Source organism: Eleginops maclovinus, chromosome 12 (assembly GCF_036324505.1).
Source record: "Eleginops maclovinus isolate JMC-PN-2008 ecotype Puerto Natales chromosome 12, JC_Emac_rtc_rv5, whole genome shotgun sequence".
NCBI lineage: Eukaryota > Metazoa > Chordata > Actinopteri > Perciformes > Eleginopidae > Eleginops > Eleginops maclovinus.
In genome coordinates this window covers 12,275,969-12,289,074 of record NC_086360.1, presented here as the reverse complement: position 1 = coordinate 12,289,074, position 13,106 = coordinate 12,275,969, and the positions used below count along the sequence as shown (strand labels likewise).

Below are 13,106 nucleotides of genomic sequence, written 5' to 3'. Positions count from 1 at the left end.
CTTTCCAGTTAGTGAACATGTAGGATTTTATCCCACTTGAGATGTTATGCCTTTCAAAACTTGATAATTTGCTCATATGGGATAACCAATCTTCTGCTTCAGAAAGGGTAATGAAGTGACCACACCAGACATTGGACCCAGACAGCTTAACAGCTACGCTTTAATTAAAAAAATGACATGTCTAATGTAACAAGACAAAAATAAATACAAGTGTTTCATCTCTTTAACATGGCCACGTTTTTTTATCCTCAAAAACAGAACAAAGTAGAAAGCAGCACAGAAAAAGGCAGCGGCCCCTTGCCAAGGAATGATAAGTGCCTTTGTCGAATCAGTCAGTACTGTATGTATGGTCAGCTGGTGTAGAGAAAATGTGTTCGCTCAGCCAGACTTGAACAGCAGGATGGCCACTTGACCCAAGTAGAAGTAAATGAAATGCTTGGTCTCATGGGTCACGTAGCTGCCAAAGTTCCTCCCAACGATGCAGTGCCAGGTTGGGTTATATTTCTTGTCAAACTCCTGTGCGGGGGACAAAGACACATGTTCATCAAACATTTGTGGTCCAACATGTTGGGAGGTAAGAACAAAAGACAGTATTACATGCTTACAAGTTGAGGTAATGTTTCTTATTTGTGGTTTCATATGGTACATCACAACAAACAAATAATCTAACATTTATGTATCAACAACTTTTTTGTATTTGGATATGGTTGATGTATTCTGACCATTCTAAGACTTAGGCCACAATCAATGTACACACATTTCCTCCTTAAGACTTTGTTAAACTGAGAAATACAACTAATTTGTTTGACTCGCATCTTTTTTTCCATTTCAAATATTTTCTGGGTAAAATGGATTTATATTGAAATTCTTAACATATAGAAGCGTGAAAAATAATATACCCGCGTTTTTGAATGACAATAATAGGCGTGGTCCTTGCTACACTGTTCAGGAATGCCACTATGGGATAAAAAATGTGGGCATGTAGTTCTGGCAAACAGTCAGTCCAATGAGAACATGTTTCCTCAGGAAGAGTGGAAACAATTACAAACACAAGGCTAGGGTGAACAGGAAAGATGCCCAGATGTTTTTTCCAGTGAGTGCAAATAGCTTAACATCTCCTTTCCTCGTTCCTGTTTACTTTCCGTTTGTTAATTTCAACTACTGTCTATGGCAAAAAAAGTAAAAAATACAATGTAGCCGTATCATTTAAGCATATTTGTGATATGTTGGATTCTCATTTTGCGTTTATTGAGATCCAAGATTTTAAATTGCCAACGATTGTTTTGTTTTTTGCATTACATCAATGTATTTGAAATACTACATGTTGCTCAAAAGTCAGTAGGATAAAGTTTCACTGTGTGTGAGTCTATTTTATGACCTTTAATGAATGGAAGATGCTTCAGCAGTAGTATTTACCTTCTTGATGAACGCAGCGATATCTTTCTCGATGTTGTACTTCTCCAGGGCCTGAGTGGCACACTCCACGGCGTCCTGCTGCATGTCCTCCGACATGTCAGCATTTTTGATCACTGCCTTTCTTTCAGACATGGTTGCCCTGGGAAACCAAACCACAGCGGAGGATTTATCATCTTCACGGACGCATTGGCACACACATAATGCAAAAGACCCTGAGCATCCCAACAGTCCTCATCATCGATTGACCGAAACGATACGGTATGGTGAACGTACTTGGTTGTCATCCCCCAGTTAAGCAAAGAAAATGGTGAACGTGAGTTAGTGTCGAGTTATTGTTACATAATAACTGACACATAATGTGAACTAGCCGTTTCTACAAGTGTTGCATAACAACTTCCATCAAGCTCAGAAGATGCGCGCGCTGCGTAGTTTCTATGGATACGCAAGACATTTTAAATTATCGTCTCAATTGTGTCCAAGGTTTCATTATGGATCCTTTTTGACAAAATCAAATCACATTTTTCCCCACTTACGTTACCTTACGTTATAAAGCAGCGAAAAGGCAAGCCTTATTTGCCCTAAGATGCAGGATACCGGAAAAAAGACACATCTCTCAAAATAACATAACGTTTGTGATAAATATGACTTGTTTAAAGCACGGTTTCATGGGGGTTTGCTAACAGACATCGACACATGCATATTCAGCAACGATGAGCCTATGATTTGCTACCGTCGCGATAACTAGCTACTCATTCATATCGCAAAAGGAAAAATAAACCTCATCTAAGTCAACAAAGATGTTATCGTTTTGATAATGATGACAACTAAGTAAAGTACACATGCATTCATTTTTAAAATCCCAAATAGTTAAATGTACTTACTAGTCTCCGTATAGTGTTGTCTAGTTTTAAAGAAATGACCGCTCCTGTTGTGACAACTCCCGCGAAGTGGTTGACACAAAAGTAATGTGGGTGTGTAGCGGTAGGAGACTGCTGCCTTGCCATGTCCCCATTGGCTGTTATTAATGCACTGGGCGCTGTCATTGGCTGATACAAGCCTATGTTTCGGGTATTTCTACCAGCATTTTATTTCGAACCATCATCCCTTGCGGCACGTTCGTTACCACGGAAACCACTGTAAATAACTTGCTAACGCAAAAGATGCCTAATAACTCACTGGTGTTAAGCACTAAGGCAGAATATTGTAGTACTTTGTAGAACAATGTTGTAAGTGAAGTTAAATTAAATGTAACCCTACTTAATGTGAAACAGTTTTGTTGAACGAAGCAACATATTTATTGGTAACTGGAAAGGTCTTTAATTCAATACATGAATTAAACATGTGTCGTAATGGCATAGCATTTTAAGGGGTATAAGTAACATTTAGAATACTGCCATACAAAAAATATTACACTATGAATGATTATATTAAGCCACAGATATAGACCCATTTAATGGAATATTTTAAACAAAATGTAGTTTATATCTTGATTACTTAAAATAACTGTCATGTCAGTGTCTTAAGACCTGACCAAATATTATTACACTGGAGAAATTAGAAACAACTTTAAAATGTGAATATTCGTATAAAAAAAAAATCCATCAGTTCTTTTATCAACATTTTCAATTTCTTTCAACACCTGTTATGTGACCCAATGATTCCAAATCAGACCAGGCCAAGTATTACGACCACATTGGATTAAGAAGACACACAGGTTTCCGTGGTTTTATTTTTTTTAGAAAAGGTTGCGTTCCTCCACCATACAAAACTGAACAGAGTCGATATACTAATATTTAAGTTTTGCAATACAGATTCAAGTCTTATCTTTATACCTTTTAAACGCCACCCTTACAAGCACCAAAGATACAATAATAACACAAGTAAAAATGTTCACACAACCACATGCAAGAGAACAATCTACCATAGAAACATTCACTTCAATCAACTGGAAAACATCTTTATCTCAACACATTGATGGTCTTTTTTCCCCAACACTGAGACCCTTTATTGCATACTTTCCTTCTGTTTCATCAGTTTGCCCAAATTGTAAAAAATAAAATACTTACAGGTTTAAAAACAGAGATTATTGAAGGTCGATGGTGATTGAGATTTAATAGAATAAAATGATTTACACAAAGAACAACCGCAATACTGCTGTGGTGTCTAAATGTGTAACAGTTATTAAACCACATTTGCACAACAAAGCGTTAAAAGGTGCTAAGATCATGCCAAAAAGGATGATAGTTGTCATTAACCATTAACCGGGTTGGAAAAACTGTAACAGAAGTTATTTTACTAAACGATTAATACTCTCAGATTATGGAACAATCCATTGTTGTCATAAAAAGTCAAATGTATATGTGTTGTACAAAATAAATTACAGTTGAGAGCATGATAAAAAAATAATCCCAACAAGTCTTTACAAAGATACGCTATGGAAAATGACACTGAAAATACGTCAGAATTAGAATTTTGTTTTGCAAAACGTGTAGGCATTTGGGTTGAAAAGTCATTAAAGGGGATGATTTTGAATCAGAACATAGTCGTATGGTATACTAACATACACGGTATACACATGCTTCCGATCTTGTTTATAGGAAAGCTGTAGTTTCAAACACAGACGTATCTGTAAACTTCACTGGCTGCGCTCCTTTGGCTCTCTGTATTTGTAGTGGATGTATTCAAAGATGTCTCTCTCACTATCCACCAACAGAGGCTCCCCTGCCACACCTACAACAGATCAAGAAAGGAAAAGAGCTGATAGTTTAAGCATGAATCATTGATTACTGAATGATGCCAGAAGAACCACATGGCTGACAGAGCGAGCAGGGTCATGTGTCACATTAGACTGAGACTCACCAGTGACTCCAAGAGGCCGTATGGTGTACTCATTGAGAGTGAAGCCTTTCTCCAGAGCATGAGTTCTCATGGTTTTATTGAAGATATCACTTCCAGTGAAGTACAGAACTCCGCAGTAGTACTGGTCCTTGGGAATTAACCTTGGGGAAATGGAGAACGGACAGTCAAAGAGCAGTAGAGACAGGGAAAGTATTAGAGTAATGAACAAAGAAAAACAGAAAGCTGATTCTTTACTGTTTTTTGGGGTATATTTTTATTTTACTGGGCCTGTTGAGTATTGTTTAGGTAGAGGCAATGTTTTGAATTAGAAAATCATTATTATTAGATGCAAGAATTGACTTTCCTACATTTCTTAAAAGCCCGACCGGATCATTCCAAGTTTCTTTATTTCTAAGAACTATATTTAACAGTATAATAAGCGTTTTTTGTGAGGTTCATTCATACCATTGGAGAATAAAGGAAAAATATGGTTTTATAGTGTGTATGTAGGCCTATTATAGATAGTTACTTTTGTATATATGTTCAGTTTTATTTAGAACGCTTTGGATCTTCTCTGTGTTGTTAATAAAAATCATTATTATTTTTATTCAGGAAGTCCACTTTTGGTTATCTATCCAATGTATACATTTATCAATGCAAAAGTATTTCTAAATCAGAATTCAACAATAACGTAAATGTAGGTGGCTGTGATGCTACTGTCTGTGCTTCTATGTGTGTGACATAAGACCATCATGCTGTACATGTGTGTAAGTGTGAACAGCGACACCGCAGATATACTACCTGATCGACCAGACAATTTCCATGAGAGGCCTATTAATTGGTTCATCCAAAAGATGATAGATACGAGCAATTTAAAGAAGGGCACCTGATATCAATACGCCTGTGAAGGTATTCCTCCTCCTCTTCGTCGCTCTTCTGAATCTGGCTGACTCCCTAGAAAACAAAATCGGGCACATTGTGACCACAGTGATGTGCTTTATGCACTGGGTACAGACTGCGTTACACATAGATCACACATACAGCTGAGCACAAGAGAGAAAATAATCACAGGCCTCACCATGTACTTGGTGTCTCCTTTGGACAGAGTGTCGGTCACGAACCCAATGGACTCGAAATGTTCGACCACGGCATGAAGGAGCTTAGGCTGTAAAAGAAGATAAATCCAACAAAATACATTTAAAAAAGATGATAAAAGTCAAACTGCTATTGATCTCAATACCAACCGTAAACTGAATTTGAATGAGATACCCAAGAGAAGAGTCTTACCTGCTTCTCAGTCTCAGAGGTGTAGTCTGGGTGGGTCAGCAAGATATCAATATCACCACTTGATGCTGCACCTGCAAATTATGACCATGTGAATCAATAGTATTAATATTGGAGTTTGAACTACTATCAACTTAAATTCAACTTGAGGGGAAAGTTTTACCTCTCCTGTAGCTTCCACAGATCGTCCCAATGTATTCTGGATCGAGCTTCTTCAATTCCTCAATAATAAAAGTCTAAACAAAACACACGGTTTAAGAAAACTCTCAAAATGAAATAGAAGAGAACAAAAACTTTAAAACTTCAATTACCTCCATCTGTTCCATTTCAGCACGTGGAATCCTTTTCTCAAATTCCTCAAAGTACCTGAAGACAGCAAAAGAATTCATGAAACACAGCTGGAGTGATAATAGGGAAAGACATTAATATATTTAATTATTTTGGTTTAAATGAATGTACTAACACATTTAGAGAGAAAACATTCAGGCAAACTTACCTGAGTCCGACCTGTTGATGATGGTTAAGCTTGTGCTCAATCTTTTTCAAATCTAAAAAAACAAGAAACAGAAAAGAACATTGCTCACTTATAAATCTTACCAAAGTTAATCTACATTGTGCACATGTATTGAGCGAGCAGCATATTGTAGGTCATATACAATGTGCAGTCATTTCTACCTAAATGTTTTGAAAATGTGAACAAACACAATAAACAAACCTTCTAAGGTCTTCACTCCTTCTTCAAAGAACTTCCTGGCAGCAGCAGGGCTGAAGTCAAAAACAAGGAGATGCATTTGGTGTGATGCATTATATTAAAACTATATCAGTAGACAAATCTTAAAAATTCCTGCATCATTCCGGAGTGGCCGCTGAACTAGTGCATTAAACCCTAAACAGGTTTGATTTAGATGGTTACCAATGCCTTACCCAATTCCAGTCACTCTGGTAAGGAAATTAATGGAAGAGCTGGTGTCATCGTTACGAATCTAGAGGAAACAATCAAAGTAGCACATCAGTCTGTGTAATACATCAAAACTGAGCTATTTTAATCACATATTCTTACAACGGGGCATAATTCTTACATTCCTACGTGATGGAATACGAAATTTAACACTAACCTTTTCCAGTTTCCGTAGTGTGCCAGTTTGAAGGAACTCGTCAATCTTTTCTGCTATTTTAGGTCCAACACCTTCCTGTTGAAATGTTCAAAAAAATAAAAATGAGGGAGCTGAATAGAGCGATCTGCAGCAGTTATATATATATATTGACAAACAATGGCTGCAGCAGAGCGCTCCACAAACCACAGAAACAAGAGCTTAGAGTAGTGCTTGAGAAGACAAGCAATGATGGAGTCATTTCCGGTTTCAAGGCAGCATTACATGAAATAAATCCTCAGAAAAGCAGTAATAAGATCAAGTCAGGTGCCTTTTTCAATACAACATTGGATAATAATATATCGAATATGAATTCACTATACAGATAGTAAAAATGACGTGACGACCTTCTAAAACGTAGTAATTATTGAAGGATTAATGTTACATCAAATGTTACTATGCCTCTTGTTCATTTTCAACAGTTCACACTTTTCTAAAATTCACTGATGTGTTTTTTAAGGCAACTTCTGTTAAGACCTTGAAACCAAATCCAAATCCAGAATACATACCAGTTTCTTGGCCTCTTCGCCATTTCTGATTTTGTTAGTGTACTTAGAAATGGTTGATGCTGCTTTCCTAGACAAGGAATAAGCAAAATGATTAATACAATATAGGACATGAATAGGACTTATAAAAGGGGCAAATCATTTGGTGATAAAAAGTTTGTAACTTTGAATGCCAAATCACAACTAATATTGAATTCTCTATTCCATATACCAAATATATTTTATACTAATTTGCCAGTCAAAACATTACAACAGACCCTATGTCTGTGAAAGTAAAAACATTGTATACGTGTATTTCTTAACTTCATCGTTATTTTGGAGGATGTAGTGCTCGTAATTATATCAACGATGGTAGACTAAATGCTTTCAGAATCAACATGAAGTTAATAAAACACCTCGAAAAAGTGATTGTCTTTTAAACTGGCAATTTGGTTTATGCTCTATATGCATCTGATATTGTTGTATTTGTTTTGTTAAGATGCTTTTTAAATCAGGCATCTTAACAAAGCACTCTCACTGCTAAAGCATCAGACCTTACCTGTATGCATTGTACTTGTGTATAGCCCTGTTGACGTTTTTCTCATAGTTGGCCAGCTCTGAAATGAGAAAGGACAGATTGCATGGTTTCATATTCAACTCTTACCTCTGAAGATTATTGAAACTATGTTTCCTATTTGTTTTATTCCTGCCAGCCCAGCTGAAGGAAGTAAGCATTTAAATGACAACACGTTGACTGTCAGCGTCAGGACTAAGAAACTCAAATTGTATGTCTACGCAAAGTATATGACAAACACGAACCTTAATCCGTATAATTTAGCTCATTTGTTTAAAAATATATACTTCTTGTGCACAGTATTTCATGCTTTACCTAAAAACTAAACCCAGCTGCTATGCTAGCTATTGTTAGCCAAACTCAGCCGTCCTTTCCCTTCACTTACCAACAAGAAAGTCTGTAATTCCCTCATTTGGGGATTCCTGTGGCGCTTTCCTTTTGCTCATTGTTGCTTTGAAAGGCTCTCAGATGTTTGCTGTAAGACTTTAAGGTCATATATTAATGCACGAAGACTAAACCTCTGTAATCTCTGCTCAATTCTAACTAGCACATTAGCTAGCTCAAGCCGAACAATGACCGAAGTACGCACAGGGGGTGGGGCGTGCGTCAATACGTCATACATACTCAGCGTTTTTCCGTTTTGTGGTATTTCTTAATTTCCTAAAACGATATTCTTCTCACATTTTACGTGGCTTTCTTTGAATTTTAGTTACCGTAATACAAGACAGAAACATGTGCATTGGGATTCTTCAATGGTATTCCAAGTTTGTTGACAATACTTTAAATGAATTAGGACATACATTTAATAATAAAGATATTCCGTCTACCGTCTATCACTAAATTGTATCATCATGACAGAACCGATATGGAGTTCATCCAATCTGGATAAACAGAGAAACAATTACTTCTTCAGCAGTATGCAACATCTTCAGCTGTAATGGCCCAAAAATATATAAACAAATGTTCAGATAAAAAAAAATATATATATATTTTTGTATATATATATATATATACAAAAATATATTGTATTTTATATTGTATATATATATATATATATATATATATATATATATATACGCTTCACAAAAGTATTAATTATTCCAAACCAAGAGTCAGTTTTACACACACACAAAAAAAACACATCCAAGCAGGTTTTACCTAAGGAACAGTTTATAATGTGCAGTTTACATTGCATCTGGTAGGTTAAAAATGCATATTAAATAGCATGTCAATTGTTCTATATCTTATAATCAGGAGCCTCAAACGGTTGATGGCTTATGGAAAAAATAGTTTAAACACTTGAAAATGGCTAATGTATAAATAATCATGAATTCTACAAGGTTCACCGTTATTTTTGCCTTATGCTTAATGAAGCAGTTTATATACGACCTTCTCCACCTTCTCATTTGTTAGGAATCTATTTTCACATAAACTTTGTCCCTGGAGAATATTTTAATGGCTTCCTCGATTTCAGAAAGCCTACAATCCAGATGAGCCCGACGTGAGCGTACACTCAGATTGTCAGCTTTGAGAGGGAGTGACAACAGCTCAGTCACCAGTGAGTGATGGGCTGGGGGAGGAAAAAAACATACAATTAGAAGAGTAAATACTAACTACCCATGTGGTAGCTTAAAGTTATGTTGCTATCATCAATACAAGGGCAGAAGAGCAACAGAGACATACTCTCTTTGAGGGAATTCAGAGTCTCCTGTCTCTCATTTTCAGGCATCAGGGTATGACCAGTCGGGGCTGTAGGATCAGGGGTGTTCCTTCTCTTCTCTTCCTCCTCTATTTGCCACCTCTCCTTCCTTTCTTCCAAACTGAGTATGTGTCAAGTGTCAATAAGAGGAATAGGAGGAATAAGTAACAGTAACAGGGTGTCAACAAGGTTTTTACATTTACTTTTTTAAATAGAAAAAGCACTTGAATCCTATATGAAGTTGTATATCATGTGTATCTAAAAAGTTCCCAAGAATATATTAACATACAATTTCGTTAGATACTGATTTTTTTTTGTAAGCTTTGGCATGAAAATACTCACTATTGAGGCACCTGTCCCTTAACTGCCATGGGCACAGGCTTATCTCTAAGGTTTGTCAATGATTGGGACCGACGCATCCCAGTTCTTCCTGCAGAACGAGCATTATGTTTTATGAAGTCTATGGTCTGGCCTTGCACCTGTAACTGTATCCACAAACAGAAATGTATAGAATTTTAACAGGAGGAAATATTTCAGATACAATTCAAGGTAAACAAAATGCACATTCATGTACTTTGCTTTATAAATACTTTTCTGAACATGTGATACTGTGTAAAAATGAATAAACACTTATTGGCAATTCTCACTTGCAAGTCCTGGTCCTGTATGGAGTTGCATGAAGCCCGGCGTTGCAAGGTTACCAGAGAGTTTTTAGAGCGTGGTCTTGGGGGAGCAGTAGAATGGGCCTTCAGAAAGTTTTGACACTCTGGTTTAGAAGTTGGACTAGACACCTGCAAGTAGGAGACTAGATTAAAAGTGATTCAGAGGAAATATTATAACCTAAGAATTTGGAATATTCCCTACCTGTAGCTGGACCATCACCCTGGATGGGACATTCTCGTATTTGGAGGAGGTCCAAAGAGCTTTGAATGGAACCGGACGAGACTGGGCCCTCTCTGACTCCTGCTCTTTGCAGCGCCTCTGAATCTCCCTAAGCCGACGCACATTTTCTTTACCAAAGTCATGTACTCGCGGTTCTGTGGATGAAGAATCACAAATGTTTTCTCAATATCTTTTTCATTTTTATATCAAGCAAATGTGTTCCATCAAAGTACATTACTTTATGTAACCAGTAATAAAGGAAAAAGTAAAAACTTAAATAATAAGAAACACTTATACCATCCTATGAGAAGAAACATAACCACTCTTTTTCAGCAAAGGCAAAAAAAAATCAATTGCACTCACTCTGTTTGGGAACAGGGCTGATAGAGACACCCCCTAGTTTGAGTAGTTCCCCAACTACCCCTCTCTGTCCGCGTTCAAGAATATGGGTGGCATTAAGACCGATACGGGGAGGATGTGATGGTGTACGGGCACTATAGCAGCCAGGGTACAACACAGGATCTGGAGCAAGCGGCCCTGAGAGGAGGGCCCCACTCCCAATATTGTTTCCCTCTAAACGGCCACGTGCTGGAGAAAGAAAGGAAAAATCAACAAAGTCAGTTCAGGCCCATAATTGGTTGATAAAACAATGAGTTCTTCAAATGTGAAGATACAACTACTCTTTAATAGCAGATTGCTGCATATGATGGATTTTTGTGTCTAAAATAGATATAGATATAGATATTAGTGTTAATGCCAAATGCATTGGAAAATAAAAAGACTGTTAAAAGGGGAGTTTAATATAACAGAGCCCTGAGGCTGCATCTAACCTGAAGCAGGTCGCTTGTAGTACTCTGGAAACAGTGAAGGATCTGGGGGTATTGGCCCAGATATTGATGAAGGTCCTTCACACATCTGAAACTGTAGATTGTACAAAAAAAGGAGAGGAAAATAGTAAAAGTTACAGTGAGCAGCAGAGAAGTCACAGCGAGAGGCTTAGGAAATAGTTTATTAATGGAAAGTTAGATAAGTAAAGTACCTAATGAATTACCTCTGCACTACAGGTGGTGTAATAGCTGCACTTTTCTACCAAAAATATAAATCCTAGAAGTTGATCAATCAAATCACTGTATGAATAACTATACAGAATTGTACTTTATATGTCGATCATTAGTTAGTCAGTATGCGAGTGAATGAATAAACGAATGAATGAAGGAACGAAGGAACGAACGAATCAATCGGTCGTTCTTGATATACAAATACAGCTATACAAATGTTGTTCATCAATCTTTAAATTGCTTGCTAACGTTGAGTTGACTAAATGCTGTCTAATAAAGCTTTTGTGATCTTAATTAGCTAGCTTGTTGTAACGTTAGCTAATCAACACAATCCATTTCTAAGTATTCCTCCTCACAAACGTCACCAAAAACATTTGCAAGTGTTAACGTCGACAAAAAACCGGAACGGGTTACGTTGCATAATACGTTAAAGATAGTTTGTTTACCTTTAATTTGTCGTGTTGTTTATCACTGAGGATTTTGTTCAAGCAGACCGATGACGCCGAGGTATCAACACTTGTTTCAATTGTCTTCCCCATGGCAACGAGGCAGTCACACATAGACCTAGACCTGATAGAAAAGAGCGGGTTTCTCTGAGATGTCAAAAATACTCTTCGAGTCCCACTTTTGTCAAACATGATTTAGATCCAAACCAATTTAAAAATCCTGTAAACTGATAGGTAGTTAGGATTTTATCAGAAATATGACACGTTCATTGCAAAGCATTAAAACAACAAAAACATACAACTAGCTTTCGCAATAGCACATTACTTTGGTGACGGTATATACAGTAAAGGGATTGCTGATAACTGTATGAATAATGACATTTTGAACTAAAATGCAACTCGCACCCTAAATTAAAAAGTAATTCGTTTTGATAAGCCACAGTCTGCATGTACTCACCTACAGTTTTAAATTCTAGCAGATATATTTCTAGTGTGTGTCATCCTGCTGGGTGTGTGTTATCATTCATTCCCTGAGCATTGCCTTACAGGTTCAAATAAAAACAAATCTAATGTACGATCGCAATACCTATAGTACTAATCTGATATATGTTGCCCTAAACTAAAATGTTACTGTATGATTGTTGAAGCGTACTAGGGAGGTACACAGCACACGGAACTGCACTAATATTTAGGTTCGCCTGACAGATATTTCTCAGGGCTATGACACCCTATTCTAAACTATAGTAAAACACTAGCCAGAGGTCATTACCCCCGAGCGGTTAAAGAGTCTTACTACAACAAAACAAATGCATAATTTCCACAGTTGTTGTTTCACACAAGCATTGCTTCTAATACATATATAAAACTCAGTCATTTAATAATTTCCTTATGTATATTCCTGTGTTTTTTATATTTAATTGACCAATATTTGGAAGAATTTACTCACTAAACGATTTCCTTTGGCAATTTGTGTGATATACTATATAGGTATATTAAGTTGTTACTGTAAAAACATGCAGCAGGGTAATTAGGTAATCTCAAAATATTGTATAGATATATATTAATAGGAATATCATTTACCATTACAAAACTATAAACCGTTAATATAAAATTAGTTTTCGAGGGACATTATCTACAAAAAACTTCATTAAAAAACCGCATGACCTCCAATGACCAATTTAAAGTCTGAACCCGGTGTACCTGTGTAAGTGTTTAAGAGCAGAATACTTTTTAATAAGTTATTTTAACTCAATGTCAATTGCACAACAGCCCC

General features: G+C 36.7%; 3 protein-coding genes across 3 annotated transcripts; all 3 read right to left on the bottom strand.

Annotated features, from left to right (window-relative positions):
* Positions 1-131: 131 nt before the first annotated feature.
* On the bottom strand, positions 132-2,427 carry dynll1 (dynein, light chain, LC8-type 1). The gene is made up of 3 exons (XM_063896854.1): positions 2,298-2,427; positions 1,417-1,555; positions 132-516 (listed from the first exon to the last, which is right to left on the bottom strand). The coding sequence occupies exons 2-3, from the start codon at positions 1,546-1,548 to the stop codon at positions 379-381; spliced, it is 270 nt and encodes an 89-aa protein (XP_063752924.1). The 5' UTR covers positions 1,549-1,555; positions 2,298-2,427; the 3' UTR covers positions 132-378.
* A 687-nt stretch (positions 2,428-3,114) lies between these two features.
* On the bottom strand, positions 3,115-8,335 carry polb (polymerase (DNA directed), beta). The gene is made up of 14 exons (XM_063898076.1): positions 8,134-8,335; positions 7,734-7,791; positions 7,199-7,265; positions 6,654-6,728; positions 6,463-6,521; positions 6,254-6,303; positions 6,035-6,086; positions 5,850-5,904; positions 5,702-5,774; positions 5,542-5,612; positions 5,333-5,419; positions 5,141-5,208; positions 4,276-4,415; positions 3,115-4,146 (listed from the first exon to the last, which is right to left on the bottom strand). Exons 1-14 carry the CDS (start codon positions 8,192-8,194, stop codon positions 4,052-4,054), a joined length of 1,011 nt encoding a protein of 336 aa, XP_063754146.1. The 5' UTR covers positions 8,195-8,335; the 3' UTR covers positions 3,115-4,051.
* A 600-nt stretch (positions 8,336-8,935) lies between these two features.
* On the bottom strand, positions 8,936-12,125 carry enkd1 (enkurin domain containing 1). The gene is made up of 8 exons (XM_063897900.1): positions 11,834-12,125; positions 11,160-11,250; positions 10,693-10,917; positions 10,312-10,484; positions 10,095-10,238; positions 9,790-9,932; positions 9,432-9,568; positions 8,936-9,318 (listed from the first exon to the last, which is right to left on the bottom strand). The coding sequence occupies exons 1-8, from the start codon at positions 12,023-12,025 to the stop codon at positions 9,158-9,160; spliced, it is 1,266 nt and encodes a 421-aa protein (XP_063753970.1). The 5' UTR covers positions 12,026-12,125; the 3' UTR covers positions 8,936-9,157.
* Between the last annotated feature and the right edge of the window lie 981 nt (positions 12,126-13,106).

Excerpts from the sequence above, each read along its gene's own strand:
- dynll1 (XM_063896854.1), bottom strand. The coding sequence starts at position 1,548 with ATGTCTGAAAGAAAGGCAGTGATCAAAAATGCTGACATGTCGGAGGAC. Across the intron at positions 517-1,416 it reads TCGCTGCGTTCATCAAGAAG|GAGTTTGACAAGAAATATAA; the intron begins GTAAATACTACT and ends TCCCCCGCACAG.
- polb (XM_063898076.1), bottom strand. The coding sequence starts at position 8,194 with ATGAGCAAAAGGAAAGCGCCACAGGAATCCCCAAATGAGGGAATTACA. Across the intron at positions 6,729-7,198 it reads GCGAAGAGGCCAAGAAACTG|GAAGGTGTTGGACCTAAAAT; the intron begins GTATGTATTCTG and ends ACATTTCAACAG. Across the intron at positions 5,209-5,332 it reads AAGGAGACACCAAGTACATG|GGAGTCAGCCAGATTCAGAA; the intron begins GTGAGGCCTGTG and ends TTTGTTTTCTAG.
- enkd1 (XM_063897900.1), bottom strand. The coding sequence starts at position 12,025 with ATGTTTGACAAAAGTGGGACTCGAAGAGTATTTTTGACATCTCAGAGA. Across the intron at positions 10,239-10,311 it reads GGGTGATGGTCCAGCTACAG|GTGTCTAGTCCAACTTCTAA; the intron begins GTAGGGAATATT and ends TCCTACTTGCAG. Across the intron at positions 9,569-9,789 it reads AAGGGACAGGTGCCTCAATA|TTTGGAAGAAAGGAAGGAGA; the intron begins GTGAGTATTTTC and ends ACACATACTCAG.